The sequence below is a fragment of the Heloderma suspectum genome, chromosome 1 (genome assembly GCF_057233095.1).
Source record: "Heloderma suspectum isolate Gila_16-S chromosome 1, 16-S_ref, whole genome shotgun sequence".
NCBI lineage: Eukaryota > Metazoa > Chordata > Lepidosauria > Squamata > Helodermatidae > Heloderma > Heloderma suspectum.
Window position 1 is genome coordinate 59,974,563 of NC_139458.1, and position 25,505 is coordinate 60,000,067.

At 47.8% G+C, this 25,505-nt stretch overlaps 1 protein-coding gene across 1 annotated transcript; it reads left to right on the forward strand.

Annotated features, from left to right (window-relative positions):
- Positions 1-18,736: 18,736 nt before the first annotated feature.
- Positions 18,737-22,917, forward strand: LOC146357281 (uncharacterized). The gene is made up of 2 exons (XM_084827316.1): positions 18,737-19,119; positions 21,882-22,917. The coding sequence occupies exons 1-2, from the start codon at positions 18,741-18,743 to the stop codon at positions 22,313-22,315; spliced, it is 813 nt and encodes a 270-aa protein (XP_084683442.1). The 5' UTR covers positions 18,737-18,740; the 3' UTR covers positions 22,316-22,917.
- Positions 22,918-25,505: the final 2,588 nt, after the last annotated feature.

Below are 25,505 nucleotides of genomic sequence, written 5' to 3' on the forward strand. Positions count from 1 at the left end.
AATAAAATTTATGGCCAAAATTTTGCACAAATCGGACTGCAATTTCATGCAAAAAATTGGTAAAGCTCCCGGGTTCCAGGAACTATCACACAGTTCGGCTCACAAATGGAAGCTGAGATGGATCTGTCATGGGGATCTGTTGGGCCCCAAAAGGGCTGGATTTCCCCACAACGGACAACCCTATGGGATAGTGAGCGGATGTTCTAACACTATGATCATATCATCAAGTTATGCATGGAGGATGAGAATACGATCATTACTGAATTCCCTTGTGTTGGTTAGGGACATTGGAGAATTCTGCCACAGACTCCAGTGAGGCTGGATTCTTTAGAATCCAGCCCCCTGAAGTCCATGGCAGAACAGACTACCCCTCCGCCACCCCCCGAAATCCCCCTGGATCAGATCTACCTACCTACCTAGTGGTGCCGGTGACTGCGGCTCCAGGTTGCCTTCTGGCCACTGCCGGGCTGCTGCTGCTGTCCATGCCTTAGGCCGTGATAGGCTATGTAAATACTTACGTAGCCTATCATGGCAAAGAGCAGGGGCACAAATGGCGCCCATTATGCCATTTGCATTCCTGCTCTTTTCATGATAGGCTACGTAAATACTTATGTAGCCTATCACGGCCTAAGGCACAGACGCAAATGGTGGCTGGCATAGCGGCCGCCATTTGTGTCTGCAGCGCAGCAGCAGTAGCCGGAAGTACGGTTGTGGCCAGCCCTGGCCAGCAGCTCCACGGCTTTGCCACAGAGCGGAGCCGGCAAGGGATGATTCCGGGGGGGAGCGACGGATCGCCTCCCCCCTCAGCGGATGCCCCGGACCGGAACCGGGTAAGTCATCTGCTCACCCCTAGTATTGGTGGACCACAAACATATTTATTTTATTTATTAATTAAATTTATTAATCGTCCATCTGGCTGGTCACCCAGCCACTCTGGGAGATGTACAATAATAGAAACAGTTTAAAACAATAAAATTCTACATTAAAACATCATATTTCTAAAAAATACCCTAACCCACCATGCCTCAGTTTTGGCTTATTTGCAGGCCAGTCTGACCTAAGATGTCGTGCCCATCTTTGGCATATATAGATTAAAGCTTCATTATCCAGAATAATGTGGATCAGAGTGACAAAAGTCTTCGTGAAGTTGAACCTTTTCTTTCTTTCTTTCTTTCTTTCTTTCTTTTTCTTTCGTCTTAAACACTTTAGTACAAATCTGTAATGAACAAATTGCATTTCAGTTGAAGCTATCGGTGCATCCAATCTGCTCCTTTCATTTTCGCAATATCATCAAGGCTATCTTCCTCTCACCAGACTTCCAGATCAGTTGTTATTTCCACTGAGGTTGTCTTTGATTTAAAATTGTGTGCTATCCAGGTGTTTTCATTTCAACTACAAAACAGAAAGGAAGATATTAACTCTTAAACAGGAAGTCATCCTATCAAACCCAGGGGTCTGTTGCAGAGCATGCGCCTATTTATTTATTACATTTTTATACCATCCAATGGCCAAAGCATTCTGGGCAGTTCACAACAATTAAAATCATAAAATACAAGACAGTAAAATAGAGATGACAAAATACAATATTAAAGTTTAAAACTACAATATAAAAATGAAACAATTGCCAAACAGAAGCTAGCAACAGTGCAAAAATGTAAAATACAGTACCAGATATAAAACAAACTGAAAAGCTAAAGTGCCTGGGAGAAAAAAAAAATCTTCACCTGGCGCTGAAGTGAGCACAATGTAGGTGCCAGGCGAACCTCTCTGGAAAGTTCATTCCACAATTGGGGTGCCACAGCAGAAAAGGTCCTCTTCTCAGTAGCCATCCACCTTACTTCCTTTGGTGGGGACTCCAAGAGAAGGACCACAAAAACTGATCTTAGGGTCTGGGCAAGTGTATGTGGGAGGAGACAGTCGTTCACGAAGCTGTTTAGGGCTTTGAATGTTACAACCTTAAGTCTGGCACACAATTGTTGCAAGCACCTCCCCCCACCCCCACGTCCAGCTTGCTTGGCCATGGGGAGGATTTTGCAGGTGGGGGGAGGCAGAGACGATCAGAATGCCATTGTGTTCCCTGGTGGCATCACTGGGGAGGGGCTTACCAGCTGTTTTAGGCTGAGGGGCCTCTCCCTTCTGCCTCTTTGAAGCACAGCTCCCTCCCTCCTGCCTTGCATGCATTGTGAGTTACACTGGTTGTCCTTTCAGGGGCTGAGTAGGAATTTTTGGCTCATAGTCTGATTGGCTTTGGCTGTGTGTCTTTTTTCCTACTTCACACTGTAAATGTTTACGTAGACTACAGCGACCAAATAAGGAACGCGAATGGCGGCTCCCTATGGGGGCCGCCATTTGTGTACATGCCTTTTTTTTAAAAAAAAAAAGTCACCCGTGATAGGCTACGTGTCGATTTACGTAGCCTATCACGGCTGACTTTGCAAATCTAGCCGTGATAGGCTACGTTAATCGTCACGTAGCCTATCACGGGGGCGTTTTTTTTTTCCTTTTATTGGAATGGCGGCGGCAGCAGCCGGTCGAAAGATCGGCTGCCGCCCCCGCCCCTGACGAAGACCCAACGAACCGCCGGCCGGACCCGCCGCCGGGAGGGACATTCGGCAAAGGTAAGTCCCGTCCCGGGGGGGGCGGGGGGCGGAGAATTTCTCCCCGAAACTTGTTCGGGGGGCCGAACATGTTGGCGCTCAGCCCCCCGAAGTTTCGGGGAGAAATTCTCTGCCATCCCTAAATTTTTCACAGGTTACCATTAACATTTATTTGTTTGTTTGTTTGTTTGTTTCATTTATATCTCACCTTTTTTCCTCTTGCAAGGAACCCAAGGTGGTGTACATAATCCTCCTCCTCCTCTCCATTTTATCCTCACAACAACAACCCTGTGAGGTAGGTTGGGCTGAGAGTCTGTGACTGGCCCAAAGTGACCCAGTGAGCTTCATGGCTGAGTGGGGACTAATACCTGGATCCCCCTACTCCCAGTTCAACCCTCTTGCCACTGCACCACACTGGAAGTATACTATTCCATTCAGCTGTAGCTTTTTAAAACAATGTCAATATTTTCATTGAAATAGTATATATTCTTGTGAGATTTTTAAAAGAGCTGTCAGTAGGGTTTAAAAAAAAATCCACAGTAAAGAGTAAACAAGATTCTGTGTAATGTAATGCAATCAGTGGTGCCATCAGGGTAGGACTTTGGGGAGGAAGTCCAGGTCCCCACTCAACAGAATGAGCAGGGGGGGGGGCTGACTTGCAGCAGGGCTGGCTTACCACATTTTGAAATAAATGAAGTCAGTCAAACATACTACCATCAAAAGAGGAAACTTCTGTAAGCCCATTAAGTCCAGAGTTTTAAATTTTAAAATGCCTAACTGCACCACTTAATGTAATATATATTCTGCCTAAAATATAGTGACAAAACAGAATAAAAAGCACTAATTCATGCTTTTCTCTAAGAAAGTATAGCAGTTCTACCATGAATGGTTTAAAATGCTTAATGAAGAAAAGTATTGATGGCTTAGAAGAACTGTAATTAGACATTAATTGATTCTGAAAAAGGAGAATCAACTGATTATTAAATTATTTCCTCTATAATCTTTAGGTTCAGAATGGAAAGGAAGGAGGGATATTTGCCTCCAAAGTGGCATCTTTATACCAGATACACATGCACCCCACACACACCATCCATATCATGTGAAGAAATGAAGTGTGTATAAATCTTTTCCATGGATAAATCATTAATGGTGCAATCCTATGCATGTTTAGACAGAAAGAAGTCCTACAACCTGCAGCATTCCCCATGCTGGCTCAGGAATGCTGGGTGTTGTAGGACTTTTTCTCTCTCTAAACATGCATAGGAGTGTGCCTTAATATTGTTTTCCAATGCAAGAAAGCATGAAACAGAATTATTTTGGGATAGTAATGGATATACGTAACATGCAAATCACCAGAAAGACAAGCACACAGACACCTTAATACTGCATTAAAAAAAAATGTTCTCTAGCCCTCTTCCAGAGATTGCCTCCATGTGTAAACTAAATGTAGATTATGTCGACTAACACTGCAGGCCGGGCTTGGATGACACAACAAACCATGGCAACCCCCTGCTGGGTATTGAATATTCAGACTGGCCATTCGTATGCACCATGGCTAAGCCATGGTGGGCTGTGGTGATTGTGCAAACCAGCCCATTGTAAAGCAATATGTCCAAGGAGGAGATATGGAAGTTTTATCTGTGATGGCTTCATATTGTGGCTATTAAGTGAAAAATATTCAATTGTGAACCCACCGCTACTTCCAAGTCATCATGCTTAGAGTTAGGGATGTACAAATTTGGTTAAATCCACACTGTCTGTGGTTTGTAGACTGTCAGGCATGTTTCATTCCGTCATCCGCTCCTTGCAGAATCATATGTTTTTAAACCACTATTTCATTCTACTTGCGCTAATTTGCATTAACACTAATGAGCACTTGTGCAAATGCACATTTGGTCCTCATTAGGTCAGAATCTTGCTATGTCAGAGGGTTTTATAAAAGCAGCTTGGGATAAAGAAAAAATTGAGATCTCTTTTTAATTTTTTTTTATACCAGCCAGTAGCAAACAATGTTTGCCTCTAGCACTTTTCAGAGCCATTACAAACATTTTCAATATGTTTTCATACCCTTTGCACTTGAGTTTATTTTAACACGCCTTTCTATTAGTCCTCTAAAGAAAAGAAGTTGGCATGTGTCATGTTGTGCACCATGTATTAGAAACAACAACTATTGACCTTTTAACTATTCAATAAGATACAGGAATATGAGCTTCAGTCTTGTATGCTGTGTAGGTCAGTGAGGCGTAGCAAGATAGAACTGCTGGTTTGGAATACCTTCCAGTTCTCATTTTGCAGCTCTTTGAAGCCAGCTAAATAAATAGAGCAGCTGCTGTCTGATGGTCCTTGGAAAGGCGTCTCTCTTCCCATAGAAACGAAGGTCTGTGGGTATAGAGGAGATCCATCCATGCAAGCATTCTCCTTGCAGTGTAGAAACGTCCATTGCCCTTGCCACCCTGCCATCGGTGTTCCAAAGGCACTACTGATAGAAAGAATGTGTGCCAGGGATGGATCCAGGGTGGATCCCATTTCCCCAACATGCCACTGGAATTGTGAAAGAAGTACATCAGCTCTACTGTGAGCAGGATGGTGTAATTGCACTTGTCTCCTACTTGTGGTCTTCTACTTCCTGGCAGATGGTTTGCCACAGTGGCAAAACAGATGCCTATGGGTAGGGATGTACGAAAGTCCCTTACCTGAACTGAAACTTGATTCACGTTGGGGGGGAGGCGCTCCATCCCTCCCCCCAAAATTCTGGCCAGGGGGGAGGCGTTCTGTCCCACCTGCCGTGAATCCTGTTCTGCTGGGACTGCAAATGGCGGCGGCCATAGCCGCCGCCGTTTGCGTCCCTGCAGTCAGCCATGATAGGCTACGTAAATGTTTACGTAGCCTATCATGGCTGAGTGAAAAAACAAACACACAAACCGCGCGTATGCAAATGGCGGTGCCCATGGGCGCCGCCATTTGCGTTCCTTATTTTGGCACGTGTAGTCTACGTAAACATTTACGTAGACTACGGCGAAAATAAGGGGAACGCAAATAGCGTTCCCCTTATTTTCGCTGTAGTCTACGTAAATGTTTATGTAGACTACACGTACCAAAATAAGGAACGCAAATGGCGGCGCCCATGGGTGCCGCCATTTGTGTACGCGCGTGTTTTTTTTTTCCCCCACTCAGCCGTGATAGGCTACGTAAACATTTACGTAGCCTATCATGGTGTTTTTTAAAAATCTAGCCGTGATAAATCTTTACGTAAATCTTTACGTAGCCTATCACGTTGTTTTGGGGTTTTTTTCACTTGGAAATGGCGGCAGCAGCAGCCGGTCGGAAGACTGGCCGCTGCAGCTGCCGCTGCCGCACCACCACCACACCGCTGCCGCACCGCCGCTGCGCCGCCGCCGGAGCCGCCGCCGCCAGGGACATTCACACAAGGTAAGTCCCGTCCCGGGGGGGGGGCGGAGGGGCAGACCGTTTCACCACCAATTTCGGGGGGCTGAATGCACTGGCATTCGGCCTCCCCGAGATTTGTGGCAAAATTCTCTGACATCCCTACCTATGGGACACACTCAAGCAGAACATGAACCAACAGTGTGATATGGCTGCAAAAAAGGCCAATGCTATTTTGGGCTGCATTCATAGAAATATAGCTTCCAAATCACATGAAGTACTAGTTCCCCTCTACTCAGCACGGGTTAGGCCTCATCTTGAGTTCTGTGTCCAGTTTAGGGATGGACGAAAGGGACTTACCTCATCCCGCAGCTTGGTTTGCGGTGGGGGGGAGGCACTTCACTTCTCCCCCCGAAGTTCAGGCGAGGGGGGGGAGGCGCCCCGCCTCGACCAGCCAAAATTCAGCCAGGGGGGAGGCGCCCCATCCCTCGCCACCGAAATTCAGGCCGGGTAGGAGCGCCCCATCTACCCGGCCATGAAAAAAAAAGTAAAAACACACACACACACACCTGTGATAGGCTATGTAACAATTTATGTAGCCTATCACGGCTAGATTTCCAAAGTCAGCCATGATAGGCTATGTAAATCGTCACGTAGCCTATCACGGGTGACTTTGGAAAAAAAAAGAAGTGCGTATGCAAATGGCGGCTCCCATGGGGACCGCCATTTGCGTTCCTTAGTTTGGCACATCTACTCTACGTAAAGATTTACATAGACTACAGCGAAAATAAGGGCAACGCAAATAGCGTTCCCTTATTTTCGCTGTAGTCTAAATAAATCTTTACGTAGACTAGACGTGCCAAAATAAGGAACGCAAATGGCGGTGCCCCATGGGCGCCGCCACTTGCGTACACGCTTTTTTTTTCCCAAAGTCACCTGTGATAGGCTACGTGACGATTTACGTAGCCTATCATGGCTGACTTTGGAAATCTAGCCGTGATAGGCTACATAAATCATTACATAGCCTATCACGGGTGTGTTTTGTTTTGTTTTTTACTTTACTTTACTTTTTTTTTTGCAATGGCGGCGGCAGCCAGTCGGGAGACCAGCCACTGCCCCCGCCCCCGACAAAACACTGCCGAACCACCGCCGGGACCTGCTGCCGAGAGGGACATTCGCCGAAGGTGAGTCCCATCCTGGGGGGGGGCGGGGGGCCAGCGGAGAATTTCCCCAACACTTTCGGGGGGCCGAATGTGTCGGCACTCGGCCTCCCGAAGATTCGTGGAGAAATTCTCCGCCAACCCTAGTCCAGTTATGGGCGCCACACATTAAGAAGGATGCAGTCAAATTGAAAAAGGTTCAGAGGAGGGCAACAAAGATGATCAGGGGACTGGAAACAAAGCCCTACAAGAAGAGACTGAAAGAACTGGGCATGTTTCGCCTTGAGAAGAGAAGACTGAGGGGAGACATGATAGCTCTCTTCAATTACTTGAAAGGTTTTCACAGAGAGGAAGGCCAGGATCTCTTCTTGATCATCCCAGAGTGCAGGACACGGAATAAGGATTCAGGCTGAACATTAGGAAAACGTCCTGACAATACAACAATGAGCAATACAACAATGGAACCAAGTACCTAGGAAGGTAGTGGGCTGTCCCACACTGGAGGCATTCAAGACGAGGCTAGACAGCCACCTGTCAGGGATGCTCTGACCTGGTTTCCTGCGTTGAGCAGGGGGTTGGACTCGATGGCCTTGTAGGCCCCTTCCAACCCTACTATTCTATGATTCTATGAGTGCAATATTTATTATTATTATTATTATTATTATTATTATTATTAAACATTTCTATACCACCCCATAGCTGAAGCTCTCTGGGAGGTTTACAAAGGTTAGAAACATTAAAAATACGATATGTAAAATGTAAAAACAAAAACAAAAAATCACACACACACACACACACACAAATAGACAGTTTACACAGAGACAACATATATCTTAAAACAACTTTGAGCAATCAGCCAAACCATAAAGCAAATCCAGGATCAATTAAAACTCAATGGCAGCCTCCTGCTTTTGTTCCCCAGCAACTGGCATATTGCCTGTGATACTGGTGGTAACATACAGCCACCATCATCATTAGTAGCCATTGATAGTGTAATCCTCCATGAATTTGTGTGATTCATGGATTTTTCATTTCCATGAAAAGGAATTTGACAACCTTTTAGGACTTAAAAAGTCCACTTCTATCCACCTCACCCCACCCAAGACTTCCCTTCTCAAAGCTAAACATACCCAGCACCTTCAATCTTTCCTCCTTAGATTTAGTTTCTAGATCCCTGGTTATCTTTGTTACTGTCTATGAACTTGTTCCAATTTATCTGAATCCTTCTTAAAGTGTGGTGTCCAGAACTGGACACCGTGCCTGAGGTGAACTCTGACTAGCACAGAGCAGAGTGGAACTATTACTTCCTGCCTGCCATAAAGCTGTGTAAAGATGAGGAACCAATCAGAAAGAAAGAGGTGGCAAGCCTAATTCAGCACTAACATGGTTGAATACATAGGGATTCACACCCAGACTTTTAAGAATTAAGCGCTTAAAGCCCTGGGCCTGGGTGGACAAATCTGTCAGTTTCACTTCCTCCCATTAAAAAAAAAACCCACACAAACAAACAAAAAACTCAAGTTCTTTTTTGTTCCCAATATGGAGATCTTTGCCAATTTCGATAAATTCTTATATGAACTGAACTGAAATGAATTTCTCACCTATCCTTATATTCAAGCCATACATATTTTATACACCTCTATTAAACTGCATAGCAATCATACACACACACGCATGCACTACATTTGCAGGTACAGCATTTGGCCCAGTTTTACTGCTAAAGAACACTGACTTTCAGCAGTAAGTGAGATCAGTCAGTGAATTCATGGCCAGCATTATTAAGCAGAAATAATAACAACTGAGTAACAATTATCTCTGAGCATATATAGAGTGTTTGCCATCCCTCACAGTTGAGCAATTGTAGACTGACCTAACACTGATGGCCCCATACATACCACATAACTAGGGTTGGCGGAGAATTTCTCCCCGAAACTTCGGGGGGCTGAGCGCCAATGTGTTTGGCCCCCCGAACAAGTTTCGGGGAGAAATTCTCCGCACCCCCCCGCCCCCGCACCCCCCCCGGGACGGGACTTACCTTTGCCGAATGTCCCTCCTGGCGGCGGGTCCAGCCGGCAGTTCGGCGGGTGTTGGTCCGGGGTGGGAGCGGCAGCCGGTCTTTTGACCGGCTGCCGCCGTCGCCATTCCAATAAAAGAAAAAAAAAACGCCCCCGTGATAGGCTACGTGACGATTAACGTAGCCTATCACGGCTAGATTTGCAAAGCCAGCCATGATAGGCTATGTAAATCGTCACGTAGCCTATCATGGGTGACTTAAAAAAAAAAGAAAAAAGCGCGTACGCAAATGGCGGCCCCCATAGGGAGCCGCCATTCCCGTTCCTTATTTGGTCGCTGTAGTCTACGTAAAGATTACGTAGACTACGGCGAAAATAAGGGCAATGCTATTTGCGTTGCCCTTATTTTCGCCGTAGTCTACGTAAAGATTTACGTAGACTACAGCGACCAAATAAGGAACACAAATGGCAGCTCCCTATGGGGGCCGCCATTTGCGTACGTGCTTTTTTTTTTTTTAAGTCACCCGTGATAGGCTACATGACGATTAACGTAGCCTATCACGGCTGACTTTGCAGATCTAGCCGTGATAGGCTACGTTAATCGTCACGTAGCCTATCACGGGGACGTGTTGTTTTTTTTAAAAAAAAACTTTTTAGTTCGTGGCCGGGCGAGGCGAGGCGCCTCCTCCCCGGCCTGAATTTCGGCCGGGCGAGGTGGGAAACCTCCCCCCCGGTCTGAATTTCGGCCAGGGAAGGCGGGAAGCCTCCCCCCCGGCCTGAACTTCGTGGGGGGAGCAGCGACGCGCCTCCCCCCCACCACGAAAAGCTTCGAGGACAGGTAAGTGACTTTCGTCCATCCCTACACATAACACAGTGATTCACAATTACACTTTTCGTGTCACCATAACTAATCATGTGCCAAAGATACAGAGCTATTGTAAGTACTATCCCAGGTTAGTGTCAAGATTAACCAGATTGTGTAAGAATTGGGTACGTTAGTCACTTGTGATGTCTATTTGGGGCTTCAGTTTTAGCTGCTGTTGGCAAGCCTAGTGTAAAATTGGAGAAAGTGTGTGTGTGTGTGTGTGTGTGTGTGCATACTAATATGATTAAGTCCAGGTAAATCATAAAGGGTGTATGATTATGTGACCATAAATCCTAAAGAATTTATATTTATGAGCATCAGTAAATCATGAAAGATGTCTGCACTCTTCAGTTATTATGTAACTTGGAGGACAAAATCCAACCAATGATGACATTGATAAGTTATAGAATTAACTTGCATACAGAGAGCTTGCACAAGTCCACGCACCACTTAAATCTCATCGAAAGAATCCTATCTTTAGACTATAAATGGAATTAAGTGATGCAGAAACCTTGTGCTAAATCCCATATGCAGAAGTTGCAGCGAAAGGCAGATTTCACCACCATATGGAGGCACTTTGGAAGGGTGGACAAGTTTCCCTCTTTGTCTTGCCTGAAATTCAGAAAAGAAAGCACACTGACTAGTTATTTTCTATGTACCACTGAACTCCATAACGATATATTTAAAAAAGGATGAATGATTTGCTCGTGTAACTTTAAACATTATTCTTCCCAGCTTAATAGTGTAGAAGTCAGTAGAACTCAGTGAAAATCAGGATAAGGCAACAGTTGATGGTACTCAAGAGGAACTTCAACAATCTAACCTTGAGTTGACACATATATTAACATTCAGAAATGGTTGCTACTACTTAAAAGAAAAGTTCAAACACTTTGGAGTTTTCAGTACAGACTGAGATTTAAGAACAGTTTATAATGTAAGCGTTCTTTGTTCTTTTTCCAAAGGCACAGATATTTTGGTGTCTTTCCCCCACCCCTTCAGGACAACATTATTAGCTCTCCCTTCCTCTTGTTCCTTAAAAAAAAAAAAAAAAAAAACAGTCAGCAGAAAAGCATCTACTAGGGCAGAAGTACTAAAAATGTATGTTCTTAAGCAGGAATCTGTGGATACAATTAACATACACACAGGGACATTTTAATAAAATTATTGAAACCTCTCCTCCACCCCCCCAAAAAAAATTATTCATGTGTCTCAAGCTGTCTAGTCTCCCCAAGCAGGAACCTCCAAAATCACCTTGAAGTTACGTTTTTGGTGAAAATGGTTTGTAACTTGAATCTTTGGGTGGATTCAAGCAATGAATGAGGAAATATGAAGAAATGTGCTTTCCCTTTTCACACTTGCTGCATAATGCATGTTTTTGTGAATCTCCCTGCAGTGTCTATCTAGCACATACATCATACTTAAGGAAGCAACGTGTCTCCCAACCAGGGTTGCTGGAGAAATCTGCTGCAGACTCCAATGAGGTTGGATTCCCAAGAACCTGACCTGTGGAGTTGGCAGCGGAATAACTCCCCTTACCTGTGCATCCTCCAGATTTCATGTGGGATGGTTTTCCAGCTTTAAAAAAGGCAAGATATGCTAATTGCGGATTTTCTTAGGGAAATTACAGCCTCCGTTTCCATATTTTACACCATTTGAGGCCATAAAGCACTTCTACATACACTGTAGCCATAAGTGCTTTATGTAAACTCCCAATTACAAATTCAGATGATTCTGCACATTTCATTAATGCAGTGCACATGGACTAGATACTACATCCCACTCAGATGCCATGCCCAATAAACAGTTTTTATTGTGCTGTTTTGTGCTCCTTCCCTCATTTTTTTTTTGGGGGGGGGAGGATACATTTGTGCCCAGTCCCAGCCATATTAAAATCTTGGATTTCTCCATTGATTTCTATGGGCAGCTCTCACTTCTGACCTTGGAGACATTTTAAGATAGCTTCTCAGTGTGAACCAGGAAATGATATATCCAGACAATTTAGAGGGTTTTCTCTAACCTTTTTTATATCTATGTGTTTCTTCCTCCACCCTCCTTTTCCAGCCACTCCCTTCCAACCATCTCCCACTGCATTGTCCAAGGGGGTGTCCCCACAGTCGATTTGCTGTGAGCTCGCTCTGTTTCGAGGTTGTTTGGGGCACATGACGTCATGGCCATCCCGCAGCTACCCTGGAGCTTTTCACGGGGAAAAAATGAATTTCCTGAGACTACTTTAAGTCTGGTTCTTTTCCTTAAGTTGGGTTCTCCATGGTATAGTTGTTGTGTGCTCCAATCCCTGCATGTACCTTGGGTATGCTACCCCTGCCCAGGGGTGTGCCTTTCACCATGACCCCAATCAAGGGGTGTTTCCTATCCCTTTGTTTCCCATCTCTGTGTTTCCCATCACAAACATATGTGTGTCTACTCAGAAGTAACTCCCATTGTGGTCAATGAGGCTTGTCCCCTGAATGTGCACTTCAGAATTTACAGAGATCCCCCTCGATCGAAATAGCACATTTTAAAGCGCTAATTCCCTAAAGGCTGTAAAGCAGTATCTCAAAGCTGTGATTCTCCATTGTTTGTTTTATATTTGTTTGGAAGTAACTAATTCACACCTTCAACCCTGTGCTAAATTGGGTTAGAAAGGGGGCTGGTTCCCCATTCCTGTGTTTCCTGTCCCTGTCTTTCCCAGCACAAACATACGTGTGTCTACTCAGAAGTAACTCCCATTGTGGTCAATGAGGTTTGTCCTGAAATGCACACTCCAGAATTTACCCAGATTCCCATGCATCAAAATAATGCATTTAGGAGCCTTAATGTTGAAGCTGCATGTCTTTGATGTTTGCTTCCTTGCTTTTTGGGAAGTAATTAATTCACACCTTTGATCCTTTGCTGCATCAGGAGCTTCAGCAGAATGTAGAAAGGGGATTGGATTAGAAAGGGTTAGAGCCACAGTGCTTCAAGGTTCCAGAGGCTTAACTCTCCTAAAGGTTGTGAAGCACTATGCTGAAGCTGCTTTCTCAGCTGTAAGGGGGTAATTAATGCAAAGCTTCAATTGTTTTCAGCTTTGTCAGCTGTGGGGAAGCCTCTCACATTGGTTGATCAGCCCTGCCAATCTGATGACGTTCCTTCCAATCCCCCCACCCACCCAGAAGTATATTATCTGAAGGGACTTAGAATGGTGCAGTGCACTCGTTCATGGAGCCCTGCATGGACTAAAGCCACCTCCTTGAAAAATCCAGGTAAGCCGCTATTGACTTCTCCTTCTGTTGTTGTGGAGACATTCCCCTCCCCCCAGGTTTTTTCCTATCAGTAAGTCAATGTTCTGTGGCCATTGATTCCTCATTGGGCTGTTCTACGGTGTATGTGGAGCCCTTAGAGTTTTTTTCTTCAGATTTTTTGTAGCCCTGCAAACCTCAAGTTTAACCCAAGTCTACTGATACCTCCCTCTTGTATGTGGGTAGTGCAGCTTTGGCCACATTTATGTGAGCCCAGGAATCAGAAATAGAGGGAATAATGATTAATTACTGTAATAAAGGACTTTTTATTTAAATTAAACAAATGTTTGATAATTTCTGCTCATATTTTTAGAAATTGTAAATTAACTTCATTGATACTATCATTTTTAATTTTGTGAGATATTCCTTTTGCAAGTAGGCTTGCCTGTCTAGGGAAATGGCATTTGCGAGCGGAGATGGGTCAAAGAAGATGCAGACAAGTTTGGGTTGAAAATTGGGCCACATTTATTGAAAATCTCTGCAAAGGGGTAACTAGGACGGGCATCTAACTGTGTCAGTGGCTATCTGGCACTTCTTGGGCGAAAACACACCCAGCCTGAGGGGTGGTAGTGATCTCACCAGCCCTCCGGACTGCCCCTTCTGGGGGAGGTAGACCTTCCCCTGTCACCCACTCCTGGTGCTGCACAACACCTGGGCAAGTGAGAAGGGTTGGTCTCCCAGGCAACCCTTATCCCCCCACCAAGCCGCACAACCTGTTTGGGGGGCCTCAGGTGTCACCTGTCACCATAAGGTGCCTCTGCATGCACACCATCCCTAATCTCTTTCAGCTTTGCCCGTCCTAGCTGCCACAGGAGTCACAAGCCTATTGCTTATGAAACTCCCCCCACCTGTGAAGAAGAACTTCCCGCAGGCCCCTTTGCAGATTATACAAAAATATATTGTTCCCTCCGTCAAACAGGTGGACACCGTCCTGCCTGTAAAGCTCCCTCCTTGTCCACAGAATTCCCTGGTGGGTAGGGTTGGCGGAGAATTTCTCCCCGAAACTTTGGGGGGCCGAGCGCCAACATGTTCGGCCCCCCGAACAAGTTTCGGGGAGAAATTCTCTGCCCCCCCGCCCCCCCCCCCAGGACGGGACTTACCTTTGCCGAATGTCCCTCCCGGCGGCGGGTCCCGGCGGTGGTTCGTCGGGTCTTCGTCAGGGGCGGGGGCTGCAGCCGATCTTTCGGCCGGCTGCCGCCGCCACCATTCCAATAAATCTAAAAAAAAAAACACCCCCGTGATAGGCTACGTGACGATTAACGTAGCCTATCACGGCTAGATTTGCAAAGTCAGCCGTGATAGGCTACGTAAATCGTCACGTAGCCTATCACGGGTGACTTTAAAAAAAAAAAGCGCGTATGGATAATGGCGGCCCCCATAGGGAGCCGCCATTCCCGTTCCTTATTTGGTCGCTGTAGTCTACGTAAAGATTTACGTAGACTACAGCGACCAAATAAGGAACGCGAATGGCGGCTCCCTATGGGGGCCACCATTTGCGTACGCGCTTTTTTTTTTTTTTTTTAAGTCACCCATGATAGGCTACGTGATGATTTACGTAGCCTATCATGGGTGACTTTGCAGATCTAGCCGTGATAGGCTACGTTAATCGTCACGTAGCCTATCACGGGGGCGTTTTTTTTTTAACTTTTAATTTTGCGGCTGGGTGAGGCGAGGCGCCTCCTCCCCAGCCTGAATTTTGGCCGGGAGAGGCAAAAAGCCTCCCCCCCTGGCCTGAACTTCGGGGGGAGAGCAGCAAAGCACCTCCCCTCCACCGCAAAAAGCTGCGAGACCAGGTAAGTGGGTTTCGTGCACCCCTACTGGTGGGAGGTGCACCCATCGCCATGTTCTGCTAGCCCCTATGCCAGTTCTCTGTTCACCTTCCGCTGAACCCGTTCCATGATAGCATTACTCTGCGCCCTCCACTTGATTCTCAGGAGCATTGAGGACCACAATATGGTCACCCGCAGCCAACGATGTCGGACCATCTGCAAATCGACCAACGCCTGCTCGACCAAGCCCTTTCCCAGCTTGCAGCCCAGGTCATTCTCTCCCAGGTGCAGGACCAGGAGCTGTGGCGGGAAACTGACCAAACCTTGATGAAACAGGGTGGGAAGGAGTGAGTCCCATTGCATACCCCACCTGCCAAGCTGCTGTAATGACCTGTTGGGGAAACTGCAGCTGGGATCCGAAGGCCGACATAGAAGCCCTTCAAGCAGCCCAAAACACCATACTGTGCCCACAAATGAGCACCCGTACTGGCGTAGGTCAAATCCAATCTAAGGAATAAAACATTGGGAAGGTGAAGAAAAGCATTATGAAGTAGTGGGCAAATCGTGAACGTAGGACCGGAAAGCCCTGGAGCGCCATCTCCCTACAGCCATCACGTGCTTGGATGAAAAACCTACAGCGGCTGCTGTGGAGGCCGCCCCAAAATGGAAGGCGTGGGTCCTGAAGCAAGAGTGACCAAGACCCAGTGTGGGTAAGGCTGACTTAGTGACTGCCCACAATTGGAATTTCATCAGTGGTGAACTGTCAGTATGGCAGAATAGGGGACCATCTCCCACCCAGCAGTGTTCCAGAAAAACCTGCAGCTCAGGTTCAGTGTCCCAGAAAAACCTGCACCTCAGCTCAGCCGAGGGCCACAAAGCCACCCTTGCCAGACCGATCAGTCTTTGAGCGTTGAATGCAGAGGTGGATCAGGTTGGGATGGACCTGCATGTCGGAGTACCTTAAGGCCCTCCCGGATGAGTCAGACTTGGAAGCCCAGAACAATTCCGAAATCCTAAGGGCCCCAAAGAAGGCTGGTAAAGCTGCAGCATAGAAAAGGAAAGCCTCATATGGGGAAGAACAGATGGAGGGCCATAATCTCCAGAGCCCTAGAAGGCTATCCAGAGACAAAGGGCGCCTGGAATCTGGCGGAGCAGGTGACATCTGAGCCCAACCTTGAACCGCCCATCTAACTCGGAAATCCGAGGTGGAGTCGTCAACCCTTCGTACTTTAGCCCAGAAGGCCAAATCAGCAAGCATCCCAGTAATGGTCCTAGCAGAGAGCCTGTTCTTATGTAAATGTACGCAGAATTGTAACAAGTGGTCCACAGGTAAGGGCCATGAGTCCTGTAGTTGAAGCCCTCTCCTGAAGGCATGAAACTCCCTACCTGCTCTGACATAGGCAGCCCTAGTGCTGGGGGCTATAGAATTCAGGATAGCATGTTCGACTTGAGAATGCCAATCTCCCATAGTCTGGCTGGCATGAGGTCTGGTAGTGGACATGCCCATGGGGCTAATACATGGAACCTGTCGATCTGGTTTCGCAACAAAGCATTGGCTATTGGGTTCCTCAAACCCGGTACATGGCAGGCGTGGAAGCAGATGTTGTGGCGTAGACATTGGAGGGTAAACGCTCTGACCAAAACCATGACCCTCTGGTTTCTAGAGGTCAATGTATTAATGACGTGCACAGTGGCCATGTTGTTGCACCAAAAGAGGGCGATGGAATTGTCCATCAGGTCGGCCCAAATGTGCACTGCTACATTAATGGGGAAGAATTCCAGGAAGGTAAGCTCCTGACAAATACCAGCGGTGGCCCAGCTTTCTGGCCATCGGCCAAGGCACCACTGATCCCACCATATAAGTCCAAAACTGAAGGTGCCAGTGGCATCTGAATGAATCTGCAGGTCGGCTTGAAGGAACAACTCGCGCCTCCAGAAGGAGATGCCATTAAAATCCCTCAGGAACATATTCCATACCTGCAGGTCCATGCACATGGCAGAAGTTACTCTGATGCGATGATGCAGGAGTAGAAAACCCCGCATTGCCCAGCAGAGCCATCACGGGAAGGTGCGGCTGGGAGCCACCACCCTACAAACGAAGTTCAAATGCCCCACTACTTCTTGCAGAACTCTAAGGGAGACTTTGCGAAGCTGCAGGATAGCCTGGAGACTATCCTTGAGGACCAGCAGTTTGTCCTGAGGGAGGCGAGAACATTGTGTGGGGCTATCCAATCCAATCCCCAAAATGTTAAAGTAACAGACACGGCCTGTGCTGACCCTTGAAAGGGATCCTAAAACCCAGCGTGAAACCACGTTCCAAGAAGATCGCGTCCCCCTGGTTAGGGTAACGTCCTAAAAGCTGAAGTAGTGGAAATATCTTAACTGGGCTGGGGCCCTTTGGGAGGGGGATGATGCCCACTGCCCAGTTTTCTGCCGCCATGGCCATCCCTTGGGGGACCTCTCCAACCCCTGGCCCTTGGTAGGGATGTCAGAGAAATCCTCTCGAAAGTCAAATGGAACCGAATTCAGACACATTCGGTCCGCAGAACCCTCCCCCAGGACGGGATGCCCTGGTCTACTCGAACCGGAGCTCACGCAGTCCTTTTTTTTTTTTCTCTGCTGAAAATTTTATGAAGGTATTTACGAAGGAAACTTTGCAAATCGGGACGAAAGATGGCAAAAGGGATTTTACAAAACTATTTAATAAATATGCAGTTTCCTGATACGACGTGGCTTTCTTTCGCTGGGAGAGACGGGGTCACGAAGTGCATGTAGCCTGCCTGAGGCTGAGTCATGAACTGCACGTAGCCTCATCTTTTTTTTTTATTGTCTGTGTGTGAAGGTGAGGTCAGGTTCAGGTCAGATGAGGTCAGGTGAGCAATATCCCTCCAGGCCACCCCCCCCCCACCCCACCAGGAAGATAATGTCATTGATGGGAGGGAACTCATCGACCATTTATCCCGCCTTCACATAGGACAGTGGTGTGTCCAGCAGCCTCAGTTGCTCCAGTCCAGACTCCAGAGTCCAGACTAGAGACCAGAGGCGCCGCTGCTGCAGACAGAGTGTCAATCTCCAGCAGCTGCAAGGACTGTGTTTCTGTGTCCCCCCCCGTTCTACAGCACTGCAGTTCAACCTTTATTACAGTGAAGGTATGTTCTTTCATATGTTTACTTTACCTGAATGTGCCCCTATGCTTAGTGATTTTGGGGTGGGTTGGAGGAGCAGGGGGAACTGGGAAGGCATCCTCCAGCAGCCTTTGTTTAGGCCTGCCAGGAAGGACTCCATCCTCCATCCTCCTGGGCTTTCCAGGATTAATCCATGTGCTTTTCACCTCCATGTGCCCCTCTGTACTTAGTGTTTCTGAGTGGGTTAGCGCAGGGTAACTGGGAAGGCATCCTCCAGCAGCCTTTGTTAGGCCTGCCGGGAAGGACTCCATCCTCCAGCATCCTGTGTGTTCTGTAGGCTTGTGTTTTTCAGGCCGCATGGATGGACTACATCCTCCATCCTGGGCTTTTCAGCCTAATCTGCTGTACAATATGCCCCTATTTAGTTAGCATTGGATGGCTGGATTGGTGGGTAACTACTTCTACACTGCACTATATCTGTGATTGTAGGCTGTTCACATGATTTCAGCTTTGCCACATGCATTTATGTCTCCTTCTGCCCAGAGACATGAACATGGAGAAAAGAGGAACCCGTGGTCAATCCAGCACTCAAAAGAGGCGTGGACGCCCGGTGAGAACATACACCGCTGAGGTTGCATTTCAGCGGTATTTTAAGAATGAGATGGAAGAGGAGGAAGCCCAAAGTGTGACCAGCAGCGACAGCAGCCTCAGCACCAGTCCACCCCGCACCCGTAAGCAGCACACACCACCAATTTCTGCTACAGAAAGTGGCACAGGCACAGCCGGCCACAACTCCAGAGGAAGAGGAAGAAGGTTCATGGATGGTGAGCGGAAGGGCACTGTCTCCAAAGCGGATGAAAATGTTCCCAAGGAGACTCTACAGTGGCGGAATGAAAGTCAAGATATCTATGTCATTCCAAAGGATGAATCTGGTAAGACTCTGTCATCACAGGTGCTTGTAAATATCTGGATACAAATAAAAATCTTTGAATATTTGAATAGTCCCTATGTTAGCCTTCTGCAACCTGCAGCCTTCCAGATGTTTTGGGCTACAACTCCCAGCATTCTTGACCATTGGTCATGCCAGCTGGGCCTGATAGGAGTTGAAGTCCAAAACCTTTGGAGGGGACCATTTGGGGAAGGGATCTTCTTCTTCAACCTGACAAAACATACACGACTGTTTTACATTCATTCATATTCATTGCTGTGAACATATTTCAAATTATTTAAATGTTACATGGTACTCCAGTACTAAAGAAAACCCCAACTCTTTAAAAGAACTGCAATACTTTCTCAAACGATACACCTTTTCGGTGGGAAAACACTTCAGTGTTTTGTTCTTGCTTTGTTTCCAAAGCCATTCATCATAGTTTGCTGTCTTGTTTGGCCTTGATCTCTATTAACTAGAGCTGCAATGTGAATTGATTAAGCAGTTACATTTCTGAGGATGGCCTTTAAAAGAGGGCCTGACTAATCAGGCACTGCTCCCGGGGGACCACAAATGCACCCCAGAAAAAGGTAGTGGGATTTGCCAAGTATGTGCTCAGGACAAGCCCTATCATTAGGTAGCAGTGACTGGGGCACAGAACTGTGGGTGCTCCTCAGACTGCCTTGTAGCTCCTCAGCCAGCTTGTTGTCCTCTGGTGTGGTGGAAGAGGCTCTCCCATTGTCACTGTTCATAGGGATGGCAGAGAATTTCTCCAAGAATCTCAGGGAGGCCGAACGCCAACGCCTTCGGCCCCCCGAAATTGGCGGTGAAATTCTCCGCCATCCCCCCGCCACCCCCGGGATGGGACTTACCTCCCTCGAATGTCCCTCTCAGCAGCGGGTCCAGGCAGCGATTCGGCGGCATTTCGGCGGGGGCGGTGGCGGTGGCCGGTCTTCCAACCATTCCTTATTTGGGCCCAGGTAGTCTACGTAAAGATTTACATAGACTTAGGGATGGACGAAAGGGACTTACCTGGTCCTGCAGTTTGCTTCGCGGTGGGGGAGAGGCACTTCGGTTCTCCCCCCGAAGTTCAGGTGAGGGGGGGAGGCGCTCTGCCTCACACAGCCAAAATTCAGGTCGGGGGGGAAGCGCCCCGTCTACCCGGCCGTGAAAAAAAAAAGTAAAGTGAAAAAAAACCACACACACCCGTAATAGGCTACGTAATGATTTACGTAGCCTATCACAGCTAGATTTCCAAAGTCAGCTGTGATAGGCTACGTGACGATTTACGTAGCCTATCACGGGTGACTTTGAAAAAAAAAAGCGCATACGCAAATGGTGGCGCCCATGGGGCGCCGCCATTTGCGTTCCTTAGTTTGGCACGTCTAGTCTACGTGAAGATTTACGTAGACTATGGTGAAAATAAGGGAACGCTAGACGTGCCAAACTAAGGAATGCAAATGGCGGCGCCCCATGGGTGCCGCCATTTGCGAACGCGCTTTTTTTTTTCAAAGTCACCCGTGATAGGCTACGTGACGATTTATGTAGCCTATCATGGCTGACTTTGGAAATCTAGTTGTGATAGGCTACGTAAATCGTTACGTAGCCTATCATGGGTGTGGTTTGTTTGTTTTTTTACTTTCCTTTTTTATTTTGCAATGGCGGCGGCAGCCTGTCAGAAGACCGGCTGCCGCCGCTGCCCCCACCGAACCGCCGCCGGAACCCGCTGCCAAGAGGGACGTTCGCACGAGGTAAGTCCCATCCTGGGGGGGGGGGCGGCAGAGAATTTCACCAACAATTTCGGGGGGCCGAATGCGTTGGCATTTGGCCTCCCGGAGATTCGTGGAGAAATTCTCCGCCATCCCTACATAGGCTACGGCGAAAATAAGGGCAACGCTATTTGCGTTGCCCTTATTTTCACCGTAGTCTACGTAAATCTTTACATAGACTACCCGGGCCCAAATAAGGTACGCAAATGGCGGCGCCCATGGGCGCCACCATTTGCGTATGCGCTTTTTTTTTTTAAGTCACCCGTGATAGGCTACGTAATGATTTACGTAGCTTATCATGGCTGACTTTGGAAATCTAGCTGTGATAGGCTACGTAAATGGTTACGTAGCCTATCACGTGTGTACTTTTTTTTTTTTTTACATTATTTATTTCGTGGCTGGGGAGACTGGGTGCTTCTCCCCGGCCTGAATTTTGGCAGCGAGGGATGGGGTGCCTCCCCCTCCAGCCTGAATTTTGGCCGAGTGAGGTGGGGCACCTCCCCCCCGGCCTGAACTTCGGGGGGAGAACCGAAGCGCCTCCCCCCCACCGCGAAGCATGCTGCAGGACCAGGTAAGGAACTTTCGTCCATCCTTACTGTTCAAGTAAGATTCAGCTATCGCTCTATGTAGGATGGAGGGGTGCCATTTTATCCTTTGCCTCAGGAAGCAAAACGCTTTGGGCCAGCCCTGTAGGTGCTGAGTCCCACACAGTGGTATAATAGAGCTGATGCAAAGGAGTGGACCTTGCAAGGGAGCCAGATATCTCCTCCCCCATGCTTTTCAGACTTTCACCAGTGAGGACACATTTAGATAACTCTCGTTGAGTTTCAAAGTCTGTACAGTACATTTTTTTTTGCACCTTGTGTCATGTGTTTTCTCAGTGCTAGCTTGTGCAGTAGTAGCTTACATCTGCACCTTGTGTCATGTTGATTGATCGCAATTCCAAAAGTTGCATTTCTCATGAAACTCTGCTTCTATCTATTTTGAATCTTTACAGAGACGCCCACAACCCTCCCCCCTGCATCAGACAGCGGAAGTGGGACAGGTGAACCAGGTCCACAGCTGCCTGCTGATAATCACCTCGTGGGCAGCGGCTCATGTGATTTTGAAAAAAAGGCCGGACGACTTAGTGTCATCAGTGATCTGGACAGCGAAGATGATGATGAGCCCTTCTATATCAATGATGTCCCTGCTGAGACTGGGTCTGACTCTATTTTCCACTTCCAGCCTTCTGGGTTCTTTGGGACCAATCCCAAACCTCAGGAACAAACATCCCCTGCTAAGCACTGGTCAGCGCCATCAACAACACCAACAACAACACCATCCACAGATGAGTGGAAACGTGCACCTCCCAATGCCACCTCATCTGGAACCGATACCCCCATTCCTCAAAGAAGAAATGGTGGTGGCAGAGTGAGCTCCTATGTGTGACGCTTCTTCAAATATGCAGAGAACAACCGCTATGTCGTGCTTTGCGATATTTGTAGAAGCCGTGTGCAGCTAGGAAAAAAAGGGGGCTGTCCACGAGTGGGCATGTCTCCCATGAGGCGACACATGGAGGTGCATTATGTGCTTCTTGTGCCCAAAGATAGCAACAGGAAGCCACAACCATCCAAAAAGAACAGTACCGCCTTCTTTGCCTCATCTTCCAAAGACCTCACGCAAAGTGGTCCGGGTGAGAAGGGCACAGAAGGTAGGGGTGGACGAAAGTCACTTACCTGTCGTCGAAGGCCGTTTGCGGTGGGGGGGAGGCGCTTCGCTGGTCCCCCCGTGAAGTTCAGGCCGGGGGGGAGGCTTCCCGCCTTGGCTCGGCCAAAATTCAGGCTGGGAGGGAGGCTTCCCGCCTCACCCAGCCGAAATTCAGGCCGGTGAGGAGGCTTCCCGCCTCGCCCGGCCGCGAAAGTAAAAACAAAAAACAAAAAACGCCCCCCGATAGGCTACGTGACGATTCACGTAGCGTATCACGGCTAGATCTGCAAAGTCAGCCGTGATAGGCTATATCAATCGTCACATAGCCTATCACGGGTGACTTTAAAAAAAAAAAAAAGCGCATACGCGAATGGCGACCCCCATAGGGAGCCGCCATTCGCGTTCCTTATTTAGTCGCTGTAGTCTACATAAATGTTTACGTAGACTACGGCGAAAATAAGGGCAACGCAAATAGCTTATGACTGCTTAGCTTGATAAGTAGCTTAATCAAGTTATTGATTAGCTCTCGTCACTACATTAGTGGCATAGCCATTCCAGCCCTGGCTTCTGAAATCAGAAGGGTACTCCAACAGGATTTGAAATGTGCAGTTGGAGGAAGTGTACATTTAATGAGTGACACATGGACAAGTAACCAAACAAAGTCTTATCTGTGTGTCACCGCACAATGGGTGTCCATCAGTGCGAGCAGCCAACTGACTCGTAGAACAGAAACATTGGCCCTCACAATGCTCTCAGGGACACTAGGGATGTACGAAAGTCACTTACCTTTTCACAGCTTGGCTTCGCAGTGGGGGGGAGGCACTTCGCTTCCCCCCCCGAAGTTCAGGTGAGGGGGGGAGGCTTCCCGCCTCGCCCAGCCAAAATTCAGGCCGGGGGGGAGGCTTCCCACCTCGCCCGGCCAAAATTCAGGCCGGGGAGAAGCGCCCCGTCTCCCCGGCCACGAAACAAAAAGTAAAAAAAAACAAAAAGACCCCGTGATAGGCTACGTGACGATTTACGTAGCCTATCACGGCTAGATTTCCAAAGTCAGTCATGATAGGCTATGTAAATCGTCACGTAGCCTATCACGGGTGACTTTAGGGGGGGGAAAAGCACGTACGCAAATGGTGGCGTGCATGGGGCGCCGCCATTTGCATTCCTTATTTTGGCACATCTAGTCTACGTAAAGATTTATGTAGACTACGGTGAAAATAAGGGCAACGCAAATAGCGTGCCCTTATTTTCACCATAGTCTACGTAAATGTACGTAGACTAGACGTGCCAAAATAAGGAACGCAAATGGCGGTCCCCATGGGACCTGCCGTTTGCGTACGTGCTTTTTTTTTCAAAGTCACCCGTGATAGGCTACGTGACGATTTACGTAGCCTATCACGGCTGACTTTGGAAATCTAGCAGTGATAGGCTACGTAAATTGTTACGTAGCCTACCACGGGTGTTTTTTTTACTTTAGTTTTTTTTTTTGCAATGGAGGCAACGGCAGCCGGTTGGGAGACCGGCCCCCGCCCATGACGAACCGCCGACGAACCGCCACCGGGACCCGCCGCCAGGAGGGACATTCGCCAAAGGTAAGTCCCATCCCAGGGGGGCGGAGAATTTCACCGCCGATTTCGGGGGGCCAAATGCATTGGCGCTCGGCCTCCCGAAGATTCGGGGAGAAATTCTCCGCCATCCCTAAGGGACACACACAGCAGAAAACATCAGCAGTAGCATCAGTGGTGTTGTTCAGTCCTGGCTGGCCCCCTTAAATCTAACAGTGGGCTGTGTAGCAACAGACAATGCCTCCAACTACCTAAAAGCAGCCCGCATCGCACAGCTAAACTACGTTCAGTGCGTTGCGCACTGTTTGAACCTTGTGGTGCGTTCCGGATTGAGCAACGCATCTCCTAAAATAGGCAAGCTACTTAAGGTGGCCTGAGCCATTTGCACCCACTTCAGGCAGTCCTGCTCAGCAATGGAGGCAATCGGCGCCATCCAACATAGCCATGGCCTTCCAGAACACAAATTCATTTTGGATGTGTGCACATGCTGGAACAGCACATTGCATATGATTCAGAGACTCTGTGAGCAGAGATCAGCTATAAACGACTACATTGCTGAGAAACAACACCACTCCAAATTTTTTGTCACACCACCTCAGTGGCTCTGGATGCAAGACCTGGTGGACATTTTAAACATATTCGATGAATGCACAATGCTACTGAGTGCAGACTATGACACACTGGGCCATGTTCTACCTGTGCTGAAGATTATAGATAGGGGTGCATGAAAGCCACTTACCTGGTCTCGCAGCTTGCTTCGCGGTGGGGGGGAGGCGCTTCGCTGCTCCCCCCGAAGTTCAGGCCGGGGGAGAGGCTTCCCTCCTCGCCCGGCTGAAATTCAGGCCGGGGAGGAGGCGCCTTGCCTCGCCCGGCCGCGAAATAAAAAGTTAAAAAAAAAATGCCCCCTTGACAGGCTACGTGACGATTTACGTAGCCTATCACAGCTAGATCTGCAAAGTCAGCTGTGATAGACTACGTTAATCATCACGTAGCCTATCACAGGTGACTTTAAAAAAAAAAAGCGCGTACGCAAATGGCGGCCCCCATAGGGAGCCGCCATTCGCGTTCCTTATTTGGTCGCTGTAGTCTACGTAAATCTTTACGTAGACTACGACGAAAATAAGGGCAACAGAAATAGCGTTGCCCTTATTTTCGCCGTAGTCTACGTAATCTTTACGTAGACTACAGTGACCAAATAAGGAACGCGAATGGCGGCTCCCTATGGGGGCCGCCATTAGCCGTATGCGCTTTTTTTTTTTTTAAGTCACCCATGATAGGCTACGTGATGATTTACCTAGCCTATCACGGCTGACTTTGCAAATCTAGCCGTGATAGGCTATGTTAATCGTCACGTAGCCTATCACGGGGGCGTT